General features: G+C 42.6%; 3 protein-coding genes across 4 annotated transcripts in view; all 3 read left to right on the forward strand.

Annotated features, from left to right (window-relative positions):
* Nucleotides 1-740: 740 nt before the first annotated feature.
* Nucleotides 741-2,107, forward strand: LOC310878912 (armadillo repeat-containing protein 1-like; the record flags this gene model as incomplete). The annotated part of the gene is made up of 2 exons (XM_083793329.1): nt 741-1,485; nt 2,085-2,107. 2 exons carry the CDS (start codon nt 741-743, stop codon nt 2,105-2,107), a joined length of 768 nt encoding a protein of 255 aa, XP_083649455.1.
* Nucleotides 2,108-4,853: 2,746 nt separating this feature from the next.
* On the forward strand, nt 4,854-7,362 carry nxnl2 (nucleoredoxin like 2). 2 transcript variants are annotated; one of them, XR_014570929.1, is made up of 3 exons: nt 4,854-5,257; nt 6,282-6,852; nt 6,900-7,362. XR_014570929.1 is itself a non-coding variant. In XM_083793501.1 (2 exons), the coding sequence occupies exons 1-2, from the start codon at nt 4,956-4,958 to the stop codon at nt 6,448-6,450; spliced, it is 471 nt and encodes a 156-aa protein (XP_083649627.1). In that variant the 5' UTR covers nt 4,854-4,955; the 3' UTR covers nt 6,451-7,362. The 2 variants fall into 2 exon arrangements, 1 of the variants encoding a protein (XP_083649627.1); XM_083793501.1 differs by having other exon boundaries at nt 6,282-7,362.
* A 1,536-nt stretch (nt 7,363-8,898) lies between these two features.
* Nucleotides 8,899-16,436, forward strand: part of csgalnact1a (chondroitin sulfate N-acetylgalactosaminyltransferase 1a) — a 41,927-nt gene continuing 34,389 nt past the window's right edge. Inside the window, exon 1 of the mRNA XM_083794232.1 lies at nt 8,899-9,056. The gene's annotated coding sequence lies outside the window, so the exon portion shown is untranslated. The remainder of the gene's footprint in view (nt 9,057-16,436) is intronic.

Here is a 16,436-nt window from a genome sequence, read left to right on the forward strand (position 1 = left end):
TCGAGGGGTGATTGTTCAGCTGTTTTACATAACCTGACCCAGCAGTGCGTCTTCCACCAAGGAGAGTGAGCACATTCTGAAGAGAGACTTTCAGCTTTTATAGCCTAAGGCAGCACTTCCCTAATCAGACCATAGACGTCATCACTTGATGAATGAGAATGTGAACAGGCAGTGTGCCTGACAGGCAGCTGACAGGGCTTGTCCATGGTGATGCAATTCTTCCCTCAGACCCAATGGCTCTGCACAGACCTATGCTCCCCTCCTGGCTGTGTGTGTCAGACCCAGAGGCCATGTCTGACACTATGGAACTACATATATCGCCAAGACTGAGCCAAAATGCTATATTTGGGATTAATTGTGTCCTCATCATGTTGAGAGCATCATAACCGGCTTATAACCGACTGCAGTCTACACTTTGCATGAGTTGCTGACCTTTGAGAATCACATTTTACATTCCTCCAACATCTTACAGAACATCTAACCCCAACCAAGTATTTCCAACGTCCACAGGTCTTCAAGAAATAACTTTTCGACACGATTACGTCAGGCCCATAAACAATATTCTTCAGGTAAGCGAGACCGCAGAAATAAACACCTCTGCTGCAGGCCAGTTCCTGTAAACCCTTTGTTTTTACATTAATCATTTCATCCATGGTAGCCTACTTTGTCTCTTGACTTATAATGAGAAGTGATTAGCACAAAGGCATGTGTTTCAGAATTGGTTCCAATGTGAGTTAAAGATGGTGAATACTACTCTGAATGTGATCTCTCGAGTGCGGGACCTGGTTTCTGACCCACGAAACAGACAGGTGATAGTCCAGGAAGAGGGCTGTCTGCCCGGTCTGGTTTTGTTCTTGGACAAGAAGGACCCCGAAGTATTGTTTGCCACCCTGCAGACCCTACGATACTTGGCCGAATGGACCCATAACATTGCCAACATGAAGAATGAGTTGGGTATGATGGTGAGCCTGGAGAACTTGATGGAGAGCACTAGTATGTCTGTTGGCATTGTGACCCTGGCCAAAGAGGTGTACAGTATCCTGAATGCACCTGACAACCCTGTAGCGCACACACCAGATATGCAGAGGAGGAAGAAGCCACAGTACTTCAACTCCACCAACGAGAATGCCAAGTCTGTCACTTTACACATCCAGGGGCTGGATAGCACTGACCAGCGAGCCTTATGTGAGCAAGCTCTTCTGAGAGTCAAAGGAGTGATCAGCCTCACGTTCCAGATGGCCTCTAAGAGATGCACGGTCTGCATTCGCCCAGACCTACCCACTGAGAGCCTGGCATCAGTCATTGCTGCCACCAAGGTGATGTCAGCACAGCAGGTGGTAGAGAATGAGGCAGGAGAAGATGTTCTTGTCCCCCTGAACTCCACTGGAGTGGAGGTTCAGAACACCACAGATCTACCAGACTACCTCCCAGAGCTTCCGCTTCGGACACGACCTCCGCTTTGGACGTGGTCTCTGCTACCAAGTGGTAATCCAAAAAACTGTGTTCCTCTTTTATTTAAGTGTTTTTTGGGTTTGTGTTTAAGCCTTGAAATTATTACACATGTCCGTGGTACACTCTGGATGTAAACACAGGCTTCTGATCTCATATTAATTTTGTTTTCAGTGGGGTAACTCTGCAGTCCATATGAGAAATAGCTTCTCTGTTCATAAAGAAAGTCGAGGAGAAACATGCCTAAAATGTTTAAGCCAAGCCAGGTAGGTTATCGTGAGCTCCTGGTGGCGCTATAATAGGCCAATGTGAAAAGGGTGCCATTTCTTCATACACTTTTGATGGCAATTCAACATTAAGTCATGTTTTGAGACATTTTGTTCTGCAAAGGTTTTGCAAAAGTCCACCTGCTGGTGGTGCTATAACAGGCCAATGTGAAAAGGGAGGGATTTATTCCTCTGCCTAGTAGGAATGTGCATGCCAAATTTCCTGTTCCCATTTTGTTCAAAATGGGCCAACCCTGCAAACCTTGTAAGCCAATGTTAGCCTAGGATGGAATATGAAATACCAGACAGATCCATCTAGGGAAATTTAGCTTTCTCTGTTGTGTTCTGTGGGTTTTCTTTTCTGTTCAGTGGCTTTACAGCAAATGGGATAAAGAACATTTCCGCAAGCAAGGGTCACTGTCCAGCTCTAACCTGCAATGCACTCTCAGATTACACTTTGATTCTTTAGCCTTGAACTGACATTTATGGTGACTGTTATAGGGGAGACTCCCCCCTAATGAGACCCAGAAAATACAGCTTCTTGGAATAGGGATGATTCTCCCACCGTTCCAGACCGGCGCTATTATGAAATGTAAAAGAAGAGACTCCTTCTCACCCGCTTCGATTGTTATCAACCCATAATCTCTAGGTTATTTATCAAGACTTGACTCCCACTTACTTCTTGTAACTGCACTTTACAACATTTTATATTTATTACGTGGCCGATTCAGGATGGGAACCACTGTTGGGGGTTTTACCCTTTGCTATGTACAGTATATAGCATAACATTTTTGTAATTTTTGAATAAATACTTAGTTTTTTTCAGAAAACAGGTCAGTATTTATAAGGCGTTTTTAGAATTGGCCTCAGTCCTAAGGGTTAAGACTGAGGTTAGGGTTAGAGTTGGATTTAGGGTTAGTAGTCGGTCAACACGCCAAACATCGTCCGACAATGGACGATCAGTAGTGATTGGATTATTATTCTTTTACATTTTTTCATGTCATAATGAAAGCAATTTACATATTGTTTGTTCAGTTTGACCCACCAGTTGTAGAGATGGCTTATGTCTTGCAGAAAACAGCGAGTTGAGAAAACAGGCTTGAAAGGTTCACTTCTTACACCTACATGTTTAAGCATTTATTTCATATTTACATTTATTTCAGAAATGCTCTAGTATGTGCTATTAACTCATTTTGGATAAAATTAGTGGTGAAAAGCTGGAGGTTGCACGATGACAGGCTCTCAGTCAATTCTGGTCACACTGGTAGAAAATGTCCAGTAGGCTCCATTGCATGCATCTCTTGAGACTCTTGATACAAGTAGGCTAACCTACAGGTCTTTATGGGTTGATAACACCGAATCCGCTACCTTTCCAAAATCCAAATGGCTGTGAACAATGGATTTTCCTCCTTTCAGCTTTCCAAACGTATTACGGAACACAGGTGACTCCACTTGTGTTATTCTGAACGACACTGGAAAGAGGCCTTCTCTTTGTTTCCGGAAAGAGAGTATCCGGATCACTATCATGATATTCTCTAGCAGGGACGAATAGTTTTCATAATCCTCATGGGGGATGTTTTTAGGCGACCTCTTTCTCACAGTGAGGGGGTTCCCAGACCACTCTGTGATTTAGCAATGATAGCCATAGCCTAGTTTTCCTGCACTGTGCCAACTTTCTTCATTTGGCTTCTCACACATGCTAACATGGGCTAAATTAATCACCATTGTCTCCACCAGCCCAAGGCATGGCATTGGGGAGAGTATGTTTTGCACTCTGTCCGTGTGTCTGTCCGTCCGTCGGTTACCAGCTAATCCCCGGTACCGTTAACCCGGTCGATCCCAAACTTTACACATACTGGATGCCAACGATGAACCTCTGCCCCAAATTTTCCAGAACGGCCTGTTATAGCGCCACCATGAGGCACCTTTTTTACCTATAACTGCACCGATCTGAAAAGTTGCATGAACACTCCCTAAAGGCCAAGGGCAAGGCCAAGGCCTTTGACCTGCATTTTTCACATCTGCCTTTTATATTCAAAGATTTGCGCCACATTTTCACGTTTTTCAAAAACAGCAGATCTACAAACTTGTAGCGCCGCAGTCTGCCGCACTATGAGCTTGTAGATCTGCTATTGTTCAATAGCTAAAGTATAATATAATGTAATGCTTAAAATACCAAAAGGGGTTCCCGTCCTGGATGGGTTAATACATTATTTTATATTCTCCACTCTTCCTCCTTATCTACACACAGGACAGGTGCTTGCCTCTCCTCTGTAATAATTACAAATGTTTATAAACTAGTAAGAAGCCCTGAGGGCGAGAAGCCTGCATGCATCCACCTGGGTGACGGCAGAGTGGGCAGACGGAAGACTGCTGGGCGAGCGCTGGCGCTTTGGCATCAACATATGGAATGAATTCTGTACTGGACATATATTGAGCGTGTCTTGAGTGTACAGGGTTTAATGAGGTCAGATCAACATATGGAATGTCAGAACAGGAAGGTCGGGTGGGGAGGATCAACATATGGAATGTCAGAACAGGTCAGGGTCTGAGGTCAGTTGCTGGCCGGCTCCATATATGCAGATCTAGGTGATGATCCAGTCTTCTCATGTATGGTTATCCAGGTTAGATGAGGTCAGTGTCGTGATCTTCATATATGGCCATATATGGCGTGCCGCGCGACGTGTCACGAGGTGTGATGTCACAAGGCGTGACCAAATATTGTAGTGTGATGTCACAAGGCGTGACCATATATGGAGGTGTGATGTCACTAGGCGTGACCATATATGGAGATGTGATGTCATGAGGCGTGGGGCGACTAACGGATGGACGGAAGATGTCCCGACTCCCCATAGATATGTCTATGCTTGTCCCAGCCAGAGCCATCTACTTACTCTATGGCTCTGGTCCCATGGCTGCTTTCCCAGGAGGGAGGGCTAGAGGCCGCCATGATTAGACCGGCCCCATGAAGTGAACGGAGTTTGCGCAACTCTGCTCTGGGCTAGGGGAGGGCGAACCAACCCACGTGGCTAATGAATTACGACAACAATCCTGTATGCTTATTGGTCGATTGGTGGTGATGATGACGCAGCTTTAGCAAACGTAAACAAAACGACAGTGACTTCCTGAAGAGAATTCAAGAGATCCAGCTGCTGAAATGTGAACTTCAACTGAATCACAACACAGGCAGACAAACGTACAGGATTTGTCATCTTCTGGCGTGCGTGTTTTTCTGGAGCCATGGTCGAAGTATTTTCTGGGAGAACTCTTCTGAATAAAGACGGTGATCTTGTCGATCCCGAAGAGGCTTTGAGGAATAAAGTGGTTGGGATCTATTTTTCTGCCGGTTGGTGCCCACCTTGTCGAGACTTCACGCCAATCCTGTGTGATTTCTACACGGAACTCGTGGATGAGAGCGACCCTCCCGCACAATTTGAAATTGTGTTTGTATCCTCTGATAAGTCGGCCGATGATATGGTTGAATATTATCATGATATGCATGGAGACTGGTTAGCTCTGCCCTGGACAGATGATTATAAATTGTGAGTGAACGAAGATACTGTACATTACTATTGAGATATTATGATTTGATGCCATACATAGGCTGCAGGCTGCTGTATGTATTGTAAGTGAGTAGTTATACTCTTAGGCTATACAATATATTCATCTGCACTGTTGTTGGTAGTCTACATCAACAGCTTATTACGCTCCATGTTAGGCCTATAAGATGCTTAGGAGCGTCGATCTGCTCATACGGATTATGTCCAGTAGGCTACAGGCCAAAGTGTCCTCCCCACTTTCTAAGTTTGACAGTTGACACAGCTAGAGTACGGATGGCAGGGGGAAAATACATCAAAATGTTAAATGTATGTTATTACTAAGTAACAAATACCCCCAAAAACAAGTGAATATACCAGTGTCAAATATTGTATAAAATAGCCTACTTTATAGGCGGCGGCGGTGATTCAGGGCCGCCATGTGCCTGGATGGTAACCGTAAGGTTGCCAGTTCGAACCCGGGCTCCCCCAGAGTTACTGTCGAAGTGTCCTTGAGCAAGACACTGAACCCCTAATTGCTCCCGATGTGCTAGTTAGTGCCTTGCATGGTTTCCGCTGCCATCGGTGTATGAATGTGTGTGTGAATGGGTGAATGTAATGCACAATCTCTGTAAAGCGCCTTGGATAAAGGCGCTATATAAATGCACCATTTATTTTGTATTTTCAAATATAGCCACACTGCCACAGAGATGACCTAGCACAAACGTCTGTAATACACAAGCAAGCAATGGAAATATATATTTCAAATACACGTACCCTACTGTTCTCTGTTTGGTATGAATGTCACATGACATGATACATATCTTATGTGGTTATAGTAAATATTCCAGTCTCAAGATATGAGAGATATGAACTATGAACTCTAGTTTAACTGTGGCTCCGTTTTAAATTGTGTGTGTGTGTGTGTGTGTGTGTGTGTGTGTGTGTGTGTGTGTGTGTGTGTGTGTGTGTGTGTGTGTGTGTGTGTGTGTGTGTGTGTGTGTGTTCTATTTGTCTTTCCACCTGACAGCGAGTTGAAGCAGCGTTATAAGATCACGGCAGTGCCCAGGCTGGTAATAGTGAAGGAGAACGGTGAGGTGATTACAGACAAGGGCAGGAAACAGATCCGAGACAAGGGTCTGTCCTGCTTCAGGACCTGGCTGGAGGCTGCGGAGGTCTTTCAGAATTTCAAGGGCTAGTAAACTACATAGGCTAGATGTCAAGTCAAGCATCTCTGCCTGGGTCATAAGACTATTACAACAAAATGTGCGGAGTTGCGTGAAACATTTTCACATTACAGAACAAAAAACAAACAAAAATGGATGAAGGAATACTACATGTTTTTATAACAATTATTCTAACATGCATGCATAATAGACAGGACTGTAGGCCTATACTGTTATGTGTGAATCTGCTTCATGGTAACTTTAGAGTATGCTCAACTCTGCAACATCGTGTTATAATGGCAAGATTCAAGATTTGACCCTCACTCATACAAGCAGCTAAATGTTGGTGTAGTGTTACGAAAGACTGCAAACATTGCAATATAACAACAAGATAATGCTGATAATACTGGATGTAATAAAAGACACTAAAATTAGGTTTAGCAGCAAAGGATATTTTCCTTAGCTGCTAAACGTTATTTTAGTTTATTATGTTATTTATTAATAATTTTGTATCTGCATGTATAGAATATGCATGCAGTAGGTATATGCAGGTATACACAAATAAACTCATATATACAGAATAGTGCAACAGTGTGAGCAAACCTGCAAAGGGGGGTAGAAATTGAATGCCGTTTTGTTTTTCTTGTCCTTTTTCTTTTTCAGGGCTCTGATAGACTCGGGAACGTTCTGAGCCTTGAGCCCAGGGCTTTGAGAGCTCAAGTACAGTACCGTTTTTATTTGAATACTTCATTTAAAAGGACAGTTTGGGCAATACTTTGTATGCATTACTAAATAAAAAGCAAACTTCAGTCTTCCAATGTATATCTAGCTACCATATCTCTACTTTAAAAAGGGCTAAAACGTTTAAGCATTTAAATATTTTTTTAACTTCTTGTATATTTTTAATATTTTTTTACAATTGATTATTAAAAGACGATGCTCACATTTTGGACATTGATTGTTGTCAGTGATTGTGTGTGTTTATGAGGTGAAATGAACCGGGTATTCTTGTGTATCCTAGTCTCCCATTATTGTCTGGTTCATGGAGTGGAGCCTCTGTACTTAAGCAGGGGTCTATTCTCCTGTGGTGTCATTAACGCACCCAACAGTCTGTCTCGAGAGACTAGTGGGGAGATAACAGTGGAGAGAGTGAAATCATGTGATCTCATTTGCCTGGTGAAATAATAGTGAAATAAAACTTTCTCATTTGGCTGGAGACCCTCCCCCCCCCTTTTTGTGTGGAGTTATGCATTAATATTAGGTAACCACTTTTCAACCTGGTCACTGGGTTAGGGTCTTTGTAGTATGGGCAGAATCTGTATCCTTCCAAAAAGGCGAATGTTGAATGTATGTCTTTCTCACCATTGCGATTAGCCCTTCACTAAGTCCATCCCCAACCCATCCTTGTCCAATAGGCACGTTAGCAGCGAAGAAAGCTTGACCTGCATAGCAACCGTTGCTAAACTATTTGGATTGGCATTGGACAATCACTTTTTGGGGTGGGATTTAGTGAAGGGCTAATTTGCATCTCTGTACAGTAAAATCCTGAGTTTTAATTTACATTATTGTCTTGTGTTTCTTTTTTCTACCACATCATACCAGTAGAGGTCACTATTCACCTTGTAACGGATGGACTAGCTATATAGCCACTGCGAGTGTAGTAGAGCAATATGAGGAGAATATGTTGCCTTCTCACTATCTAGCTCACACACACAACACATGACACACGTATTGAGTTTGTGCTTGAAATGTACTGTAATTCTGCAAACTGTTAATACATATTTCAATCAATCAACTAATTAGTTAGGGTCATATATTCAACTAAAACATTATGAGTCTACAGTACATCTGTCCTCTATCTGGTCCACTAACAACAAAAAGTACCCGTGTGTTATGATCATGATGGCATTTATTTTTTGCTATGGTGCATGCCTTCTGGCTTGTTGAACAGCTGTTCTGAAGGTGTCAACCACAACAGGACCCAGACCAGATCCTCTTTTTACAGTGCAAAGAAATGGTGGTGTTTGAGAATTAGTCTGACAAAAAAACTTGTTTCAGGGTTTTGGCAGGTCTGTGTGTCAAATCAAATGAAATAAAAATAACTAGTGACCCCTCCCGTTTGGGGAGAGCTCAGCTGGCGAGAATTTCTGGGAACTCACATTAGTATAACTGACATGAAAATAAGTGCAATAGGCCTATAGTCTATTGTTGAGCAACAAAAACAATCTCGTTTCACAGGCAGATTTTCTGTCAACCATCCATGAGCTCAGTTCGAAAGAAAGACGGGTCAGCATGTCGATGTCGAATTTAAATTTGGAGTCAGTGGGATTTTGTAGAATGAAAGGCAGTAGTGTTGGTGGGTGCTATAACGGCGTGCTGAATCAGGTAACAAACGCTGCCTTTATGCGCGTGGAGCTGAGTGAGAACTAGGCGGGGGCACATGGGGTGGGGTGGACCAGAGAGAAGCAGAGAGAGTGCAGACTCAGAGCAGACCTAATAACGCTCTCCTGTTCACCGCAAGTTGCGCTCAGTGAGTGAATCCCGGACCGGTCCGGACAGCTCCATCCTCCAGGACCGCACGCTAGTCAGTCGAGAGACCAGACCATCCTGAATGAACAGCCGAATAGCAACGGGATTTGGTAAGTAGCCTATTCTAAAAGTAAGGAGATAAATAGCTGCAGGAAACAGCTTCTAAAATCAGCAATAAATCGCATGGCTGCATGGTGTTCTACAAGTTGCAATACGTAAATATCTATATCTTATAGCCTAAGTTAACATTAACAAGACAAAACGCACGTGTGTGCGCGCATGCTTTCACTGGACATTTTAATAGGGCAATGGGCGGATGCTTATAAAGACAAATCTGTTCTGACCCAGAATGACACTTAATGAATGCAGTATGGACGTGTATAGGCTACCGCTACTGTTCTCTTTAACAAACTCCTGAACCTTACCGCGCGCGCGCGCACGCACATATACACACACACACACACACACACACACACACACACACACACACACACACACACACACACGCTTACTGAAATAGCTGGGGTTTTATCAGGGAAATAGTTCTAATCCATCTTAGCAGACATTAACAACTAAAGTGCCTCATTCCCTGAAATATTTGGTTATAAACGTTCCAGTTGGTTTTCTCATATTGGATCAATGGGACCAGATCAGGCCTATGTGGGATTCCATTGTAGTATGATTTTTATTTTATTTTATGTTTATTATGAGCTCTTAGTGGAGATTGATTGATTTATTCATTAATTAACAGATTGGAGAATTACAGTACATTTCAAGCACAACTCAATACAAAACTGTTAACTGTGGACGACACCATAAAGTATTATGCACTTGTTTACAATAGGGCCCACCATGTTCAATTCATCATAACAAAACAAGAGATGTACAAATATACTCTTCTATATAGCCAAAAACAGGAAATCATCATAGGAGGTAAAAAGGGGAAAAAACAAACAATACAGTGAGGGGGGAAAAGGGGTGGGTGGGGGATTCAGGTTTTACGGGGGCCAATTTCGAATTGCAGTATAGGTGCCCTTTGAGAGCGGGTTTGAAGGAGTCAAGGGATTCACATGTCTTAATGACTGTTGGTAGGGCGTTCCACATTTTGGTGGCATAGGAGCGAAAATAATTTAGTGCCTTGTTTGTGCCGAATCTGGGTTGCACATGGTTTGTTGAACTCCCTCTGGTGTTGTGGGTGTGGACTTCGTTGACATTTTGACAGGTACATGGGTATCTTGGTGCTGTGTCGAATCTTGTGGACCAGACCCATTGCAAGATGCTGTACTCTGTCGTCGACCCTAAGCCATTCCAGTCTGTCAAAATGGGCAGCAGTAGGCCTATGCTTTTTTGTTATAATCATTATCAGCCTAGTGCCTACAGTATGGTATCAACATGATTAATGGGACACTGTAATGCGATATGATATGTCATGACGTATTATTGTGCCTTCTCTGCCCCAAAGATAAGGTTTCCTCCTCTGAGATGCTCAGTACAGCAGCCGCTTTGTGCTTTTGTGCTGTGTGTGCGTGGGCGTGTGGGAGTGCATGCGCCAGTGTGTGAGTGTGTGCGTGTGAGTGTGTGTGTGCGTGTGTGGGCTAGTGGGCATGTGTGCGTGTGTGCGTGTATATGTCCGTGTGTATGCTGCGGGCTGGTGTGAAACTATGATGTAACATCCCTCTTTCATTAATACTTCATCTCAGAAATATTATACGGAGGCTTTAATAACCACATTAACCATCCTTGTTGCCCCTATATTGGTCATGGCATTATATGCTAAATCAAATAAATCGAAATAATAGCAAATCTATAGCAAATCTACAAGCTCACAGTGTGTCTAAAACGTGTGTAAGTGGTTAATGCCACTGAAGGATGATGGCCCCATGCAGAGCCACCTGTCTTTCACCTGTACATAAAGTTAACCAATAGAAATTGCCCACATAAATTATCCAGTGTAGCAGAGAGGGTTCAGTTGCCGGAGACAATCCAAGGAGTTGTATTGACTCTACAAAACGAATCCTCTGGCTTTAATAGTCACTGCTATCCATCCACGTTAGGGACAGCGGTTGGCTCTGCCTTCCCTGGTAAAGTTGTCGCTATAGCTGGATGTCCAGGAGGCAGAGGCAGAGGGATGTAATGAACTAAGTCTGGATCTGTCATCACGGTCTGTACTAATCATTAGTATCTGGGGATTCACCTTGTGTTTTGCCAGGATAAAATGTGTGCACAAATATATCTGTGTTTCTGTTTTGTTGTCCGTGAGTGCGTGCGTGCGTGCGTGCGTGCGTGTGTGCGTGCGCTAGCTTTGACTTGAGGACCCATGAGACCAGCTCATGTTGTCTGCACATTCTGAAGAGCTCACTCTCTTGGCTTGGGTTACACAGTGACATTAACAAGCACTCTTGTCTATTATTGGCTTCGCTTTTACCCGTCGATTATTTCTATTGTCTCATTCTTACATTATATCTTTGATTCAAAGTTTTGAAGATTGTTATAATTAGATTTGATGTAAGAGTCCACAAGAGTAAAATTCCTCAACATTGTAGCAGCAATGATAAACAATAATACACTTTAATAGCACACTTTGAAGTGCTTGAATGTGCTGTGTTCAGGGTTCCTTCCTATTAACTATGTTATCCATCTGTGTACTGTATGTCCACACTATATGTCCACACTGTATGTTACACACATGTCCACTATGTGTGTAATAGTTCCATTTCTATTTTTATCTTTATGAGGAACTAAACCTTAAGGTTTATTCTTGTCTGTTATATATGACCCTTTTCACCATCGTTTCTATCATCTAATTCTAACATAATCTCCCCCCCATGTAAAGACATTCAATTGTTCTGAAACCGCTGAGAAAATGAGTAACACAACTGTACACTACGTATCTCATCCATTATACACAAACTAAGTTATTTGACCAATAATTACATATAGATGCTCTATGCTTAGCATTCTGCTTTGCCTTTTCGTGGTTCACTGAATAAGAGAGAGCACTATGGGAATAAATCACTGACAAAATGAGTAGTACTTAGCAGTCGTTAATTTTCCTTCACTGCACAATGTGAATGAGGACATTGTGGAATTGGGTGGTGACTGCATTGATGGTTTATATATTTTATGGAGGAGATCAATCTGTTTTCTTGTTCCATTTGGATCACTTATCGGATTCATTGCATGTCACAGATAAATCATGAATGAATTAGTACCGCAGGCAGTAACCCTAAACGTTTGTGTCCCCTGCTGGCTGCTGCCCATTTTAAATTAATTTAGTGTGACCCACTCATGTTCACTGTTCAAAAGTCAAGCGAGCTAAGCTCCTTTATACTTACAGCAAAAATTGCAGATCTACAAGCTCACATGACTGTAAGCTTGTATACTGTCTATTGTTTTGCACTACTAGGCATAGAGAGGAAGAGAGGAAAAGGGGGCAAATGTGATGTTAATATGAGGTGCGTGCCTTGAAGTAGAACTAAGTGAAACAGAAGAGAGAGAAACATGTAGTGTGTGTTTAAGGGTCTTCCAGATGGCAGGTCTGGCAGGGGAAACCAGTCTCTAATGAATGGTAAAGGAAATCACCTGAGGGAACTAGAGACATCAAAGGACCCTTTCTCTACTTATTTTTCTCCTACCCCCCCCCCCCTTTCTGTCAGTATTTAGAGTCAAATGCAACTCTTATTACTGTCTCTCCTTAATTCTCTTTCTAGCTTTGCTTTTCTTCATTTACAACTCTCATACTAGGTGTTTTCTTTCATACAGCAGCAGTGACTCACTCACTGTAAGTAATAGCTGAGGTTAGCTTTTGTGCTGGTCTCTTTGCCACCTTCTCTTCTCCATTGAATCCAGTCAAGTTCATTCTGCCTTCAGGACATTCTTCTTGTTAAAGTGAGGTGTCCAAGGGTCAAGTTCAGACAAAACAAAACAAAAACAACAGACCTGTCACCTGACATTCCTCCAGTCCAGGCCAACACGTGCCCATACTGTATACGTACATCACACACACAGCACTGACTCATACCAAATAATGAAGGGTGGGTCCTTAATCAGTATTTCTCAATATTGACACATTTATGTCTAAACTCCCTTGATCACATTATTCAACAATGTACCTCCATATTTATTACTGAAATCAGACTTGTCAACACTGATGAAAGCAGAGGCAACAGAGATAGACGGGTTATGGTTTAGTTTAATTGTTTTCTCCTTTCTCCACAATGGAGGATATTTGCAATATCTCATTATTTAATCTGTTATGTGGCCCATTAAAATGTACCTGTCACAATGTAAAATTCAACATATTAGACAACTAGTAAGCACATGCACACACACAATGTGTGTGCATGCAAGTATGTATGTGCGTGCACTTGGAGCAACCATCATTTTTTGTATTGTACCAACACTTCAGACTACGTCTACTGTACAGCATATATTTGTTTATTATGAATTCCAGCAGGCTGCTACTTGGAAGGGCATCAGACCACGAAATACCAAAGACGACAAACCATATCAGATACCACCAGGTCTAAAACACCTCACCTCTCAGACAAAAGAAAACATGCAGGGATTTACCTGGGATTAAACCTTTTCACAGCAGCCACTGCAATGACAATTTAGACAACTAAATGACAATTTAGTCACTCTTCTCCAGTGCTTACAATAAGCATTGCATATTACTTGCATAATAGAATACAAAGAGACAGAGTGTAGTGCCTCAGGAAAACCAAGAACCTAGCATCAGTCGAAACAATACTATCAGTATCAAAAATAATTATATGTACTGTACGCTGAAACTATAGGACAATGAATGAAACAAAACTAATCTAAATTACATTCTTAACATTGTGGTAAGAAAACGCATGCCTGAAGTAATTAACCATATGAACCCTAGCATCCCATTCCTATTCTGGGCATAATACTGAACATTTAGTGAAAATAATTTCACATATAGTGCCATCACAATGTGAGCAAGTAGGTTTAAGTGGTTAATGGCTCGATTCCATTTAGTGCAGCACTATAGCAGTCAGAGTCTTTCCAGTGAGCCAAGTTGCCAACATATACAATAGCAGCACCTGTCTCTGTTTGACCTGAATGGAGCACAAACTTAATGATTTAAAATACTGTAATGCAATATAATATAATATGCCACGCACATTGACACATGACCCTTTGAACCTATATATCTTTAAATCCGGGACAGCATCTGTGTCATTGCTATACATTATTATTATTATTACGCACATTCATAATAGTTGCACATTGCACCTTTTTCTTTATTATTGGTTTGTTATTGCTTATGGGCAGCCATATACTGTAGCTTAGTAGTGGGTAGAGAGGCGGTCTGGTAATCAGAAGGTCACTGACTCACTGCTTCATCGTCAGCCCAGACTGCCGGTAATACGTGTAGAAGTGTCCCTGAGCACACTTAAACTTTAGCTGCTCATAGTTCTCGAACGAAATCTGAAATGATTGTCTGAAACTTAAATTCTCCTGCGGGATTAATTAGGGTCCACAAAAAAAAGAAAAACTTGTTTTTGACAGCTCGAAATGTCTAGAATAATTCCAGGTCAATTCATAAGTGGATCCATGTCTAAAAAAAACATGGTAGGCTAGAAACTAGAACGTTTCATTCTTTAGTCATAAAACGCACAATACCTTCCTTAAAGGGACACTTCACCCTTTTTGCAAAAGAATATATGTTAATGACTTTTAGAAGCTTTAGAACACTTTCCTGGAGATCTTTATGTGTGTAATATGTGGTTTTAGATATTTTAGATTATAGCAGTGAGCCTGTTGTCTCTGATGTCATGGACACTGGGCTCACTTCCTTCCTGGACTACATGTTGTCTCAGTAAGACAGCTCTCCCCCTATCCACAAGGAGGAGCAGTGCACCAAATAATTATGGGAATTGTAGTCCAGGAAGGTAGTGAGACCAGTGTCCATGACATCAGAGACAACAGGCTCACTGCTACAATCTAAAATAACTAAAACCACATATTACACACATAAATACCCCCAGGAAAGTGATCTAAAGCTTCTAAACGTCATTAACATATATTCTTTTGCAAAAAGGGTGAAGTGTCCCTTTAATATGAGCGGCGGCGGTGGTGGCTCAGGGGTAGAGTGGCCGGATGGCAACAAGGTTGCCGGGCTCCCCCAGAGTTAGTGTCAAAGTGTCCTTGAGCAAGACTCTGAACCCCTAAATGCTCCCGTTGTGCTGCATGGTTGGTGCCTTGCATGGTTTCTTCCGCCATCGGTGTATACTATGTGTCGTCTACCCAACTATAAGTTGTGACAATATATTACAAATCTGGAATGTTGAATCTAGTATCATTAGACCCGCGAGTTATCCTACCAGTCTATTTCATGTCCAAAGTGCTGCTGCGGTGTATGTAAAAGGTCTATACCTCAGGCTATGGTCTGCACACTGCAACACAGACAAACGCATGCAAACACAATATGCCATCGGTGTGTGACTTCTGCTGCAGTGGTGTGACGCTTGTCTATGAATGGAACAGGGGAATGAAGAATTAGAACTATGCTTCTGTCCTTTCATTCTTTCTGTCTGTCTTTCTCTTGCACCCACAGTGAAATCATCTGTCAATTTTGTCTGTACCTCCTTCTCCTCATCTCTTCACCTATAATATGTAGGCACAGGCACAGGCACAGACACAGGCACAGGCACAGGCACAGGCACAGGCACAGGCACAGGCACAGGCACAGGCACAGGCACAGGCACAGACACAGACACAGACACAGACACACACACCCCTCTAGGCAGGAAGCTGCAGGAGGGACAGGAAGTGCATTTTGTGTGAACCAGATGCCCCAGAGATCAACACAGGAGGTGCCTCTGATCTCTAGACCCATCTCTCTCTCTCTCTCTCTCTCTCTCTCTCTCTCTCTCTGTGGCTCTTTGGCCGAAGGCATGGGGAGAGACAGAGTATGTTTTGCACTCCGTCCGTCCGTCCGTCTGTGAACAGCTAATCTCTGGCACCGTTGGCTTGATCGCAGCCATAGTCTGCACACACACTCCCTGAGTGCTGAACCTCTGCCCCAAAGTTTTCACATTGGCCTGCTATAGCACCACCAGGAAGCCACTTTGTGCAAAACAAATGTTTTGACAGTACACCTACAGATTTTGTCCAAACATCACGCAAATTGGTACACATTCTCTCTAGAGCCATTCAACGAAACATGTCTTTCAGATTTTTCAGACTCCATCCTGATTAGCTAAAATTGGCTTCCAAAGTGCTCCGTTTCAAACAAAATGCTGCAAATCATGAACACATCGCTTGATTTCCGTGAAATCTTGCACGCACATTCCCACTAGGCCGAGGAAGAAATGCCACTTGAATATTTTCAACTCAGCCTCATGGTGGTGCTATAACTGGCCGATTTGTGTTTTTACCTATAACTGCACCGATCTGTGTAAAACCTTGTATGCACACTCCCTAGAGGCCAAGGAAAAACCTTTGCCTGGAATTTT

Source organism: Protomyctophum parallelum, assembly GCF_964188405.1.
Source record: "Protomyctophum parallelum genome assembly, chromosome: 21".
NCBI classification, from domain to species: Eukaryota; Metazoa; Chordata; class Actinopteri; order Myctophiformes; family Myctophidae; genus Protomyctophum; species Protomyctophum parallelum.

Bases quoted from the DNA above. Each gene is read 5' to 3' on its own strand.
- nxnl2 (XM_083793501.1), top strand. From the start codon at position 4,956: ATGGTCGAAGTATTTTCTGGGAGAACTCTTCTGAATAAAGACGGTGAT. The intron at 5,258-6,281 runs GTGAGTGAACGA...TCCACCTGACAG, and splicing joins TGGACAGATGATTATAAATT to CGAGTTGAAGCAGCGTTATA.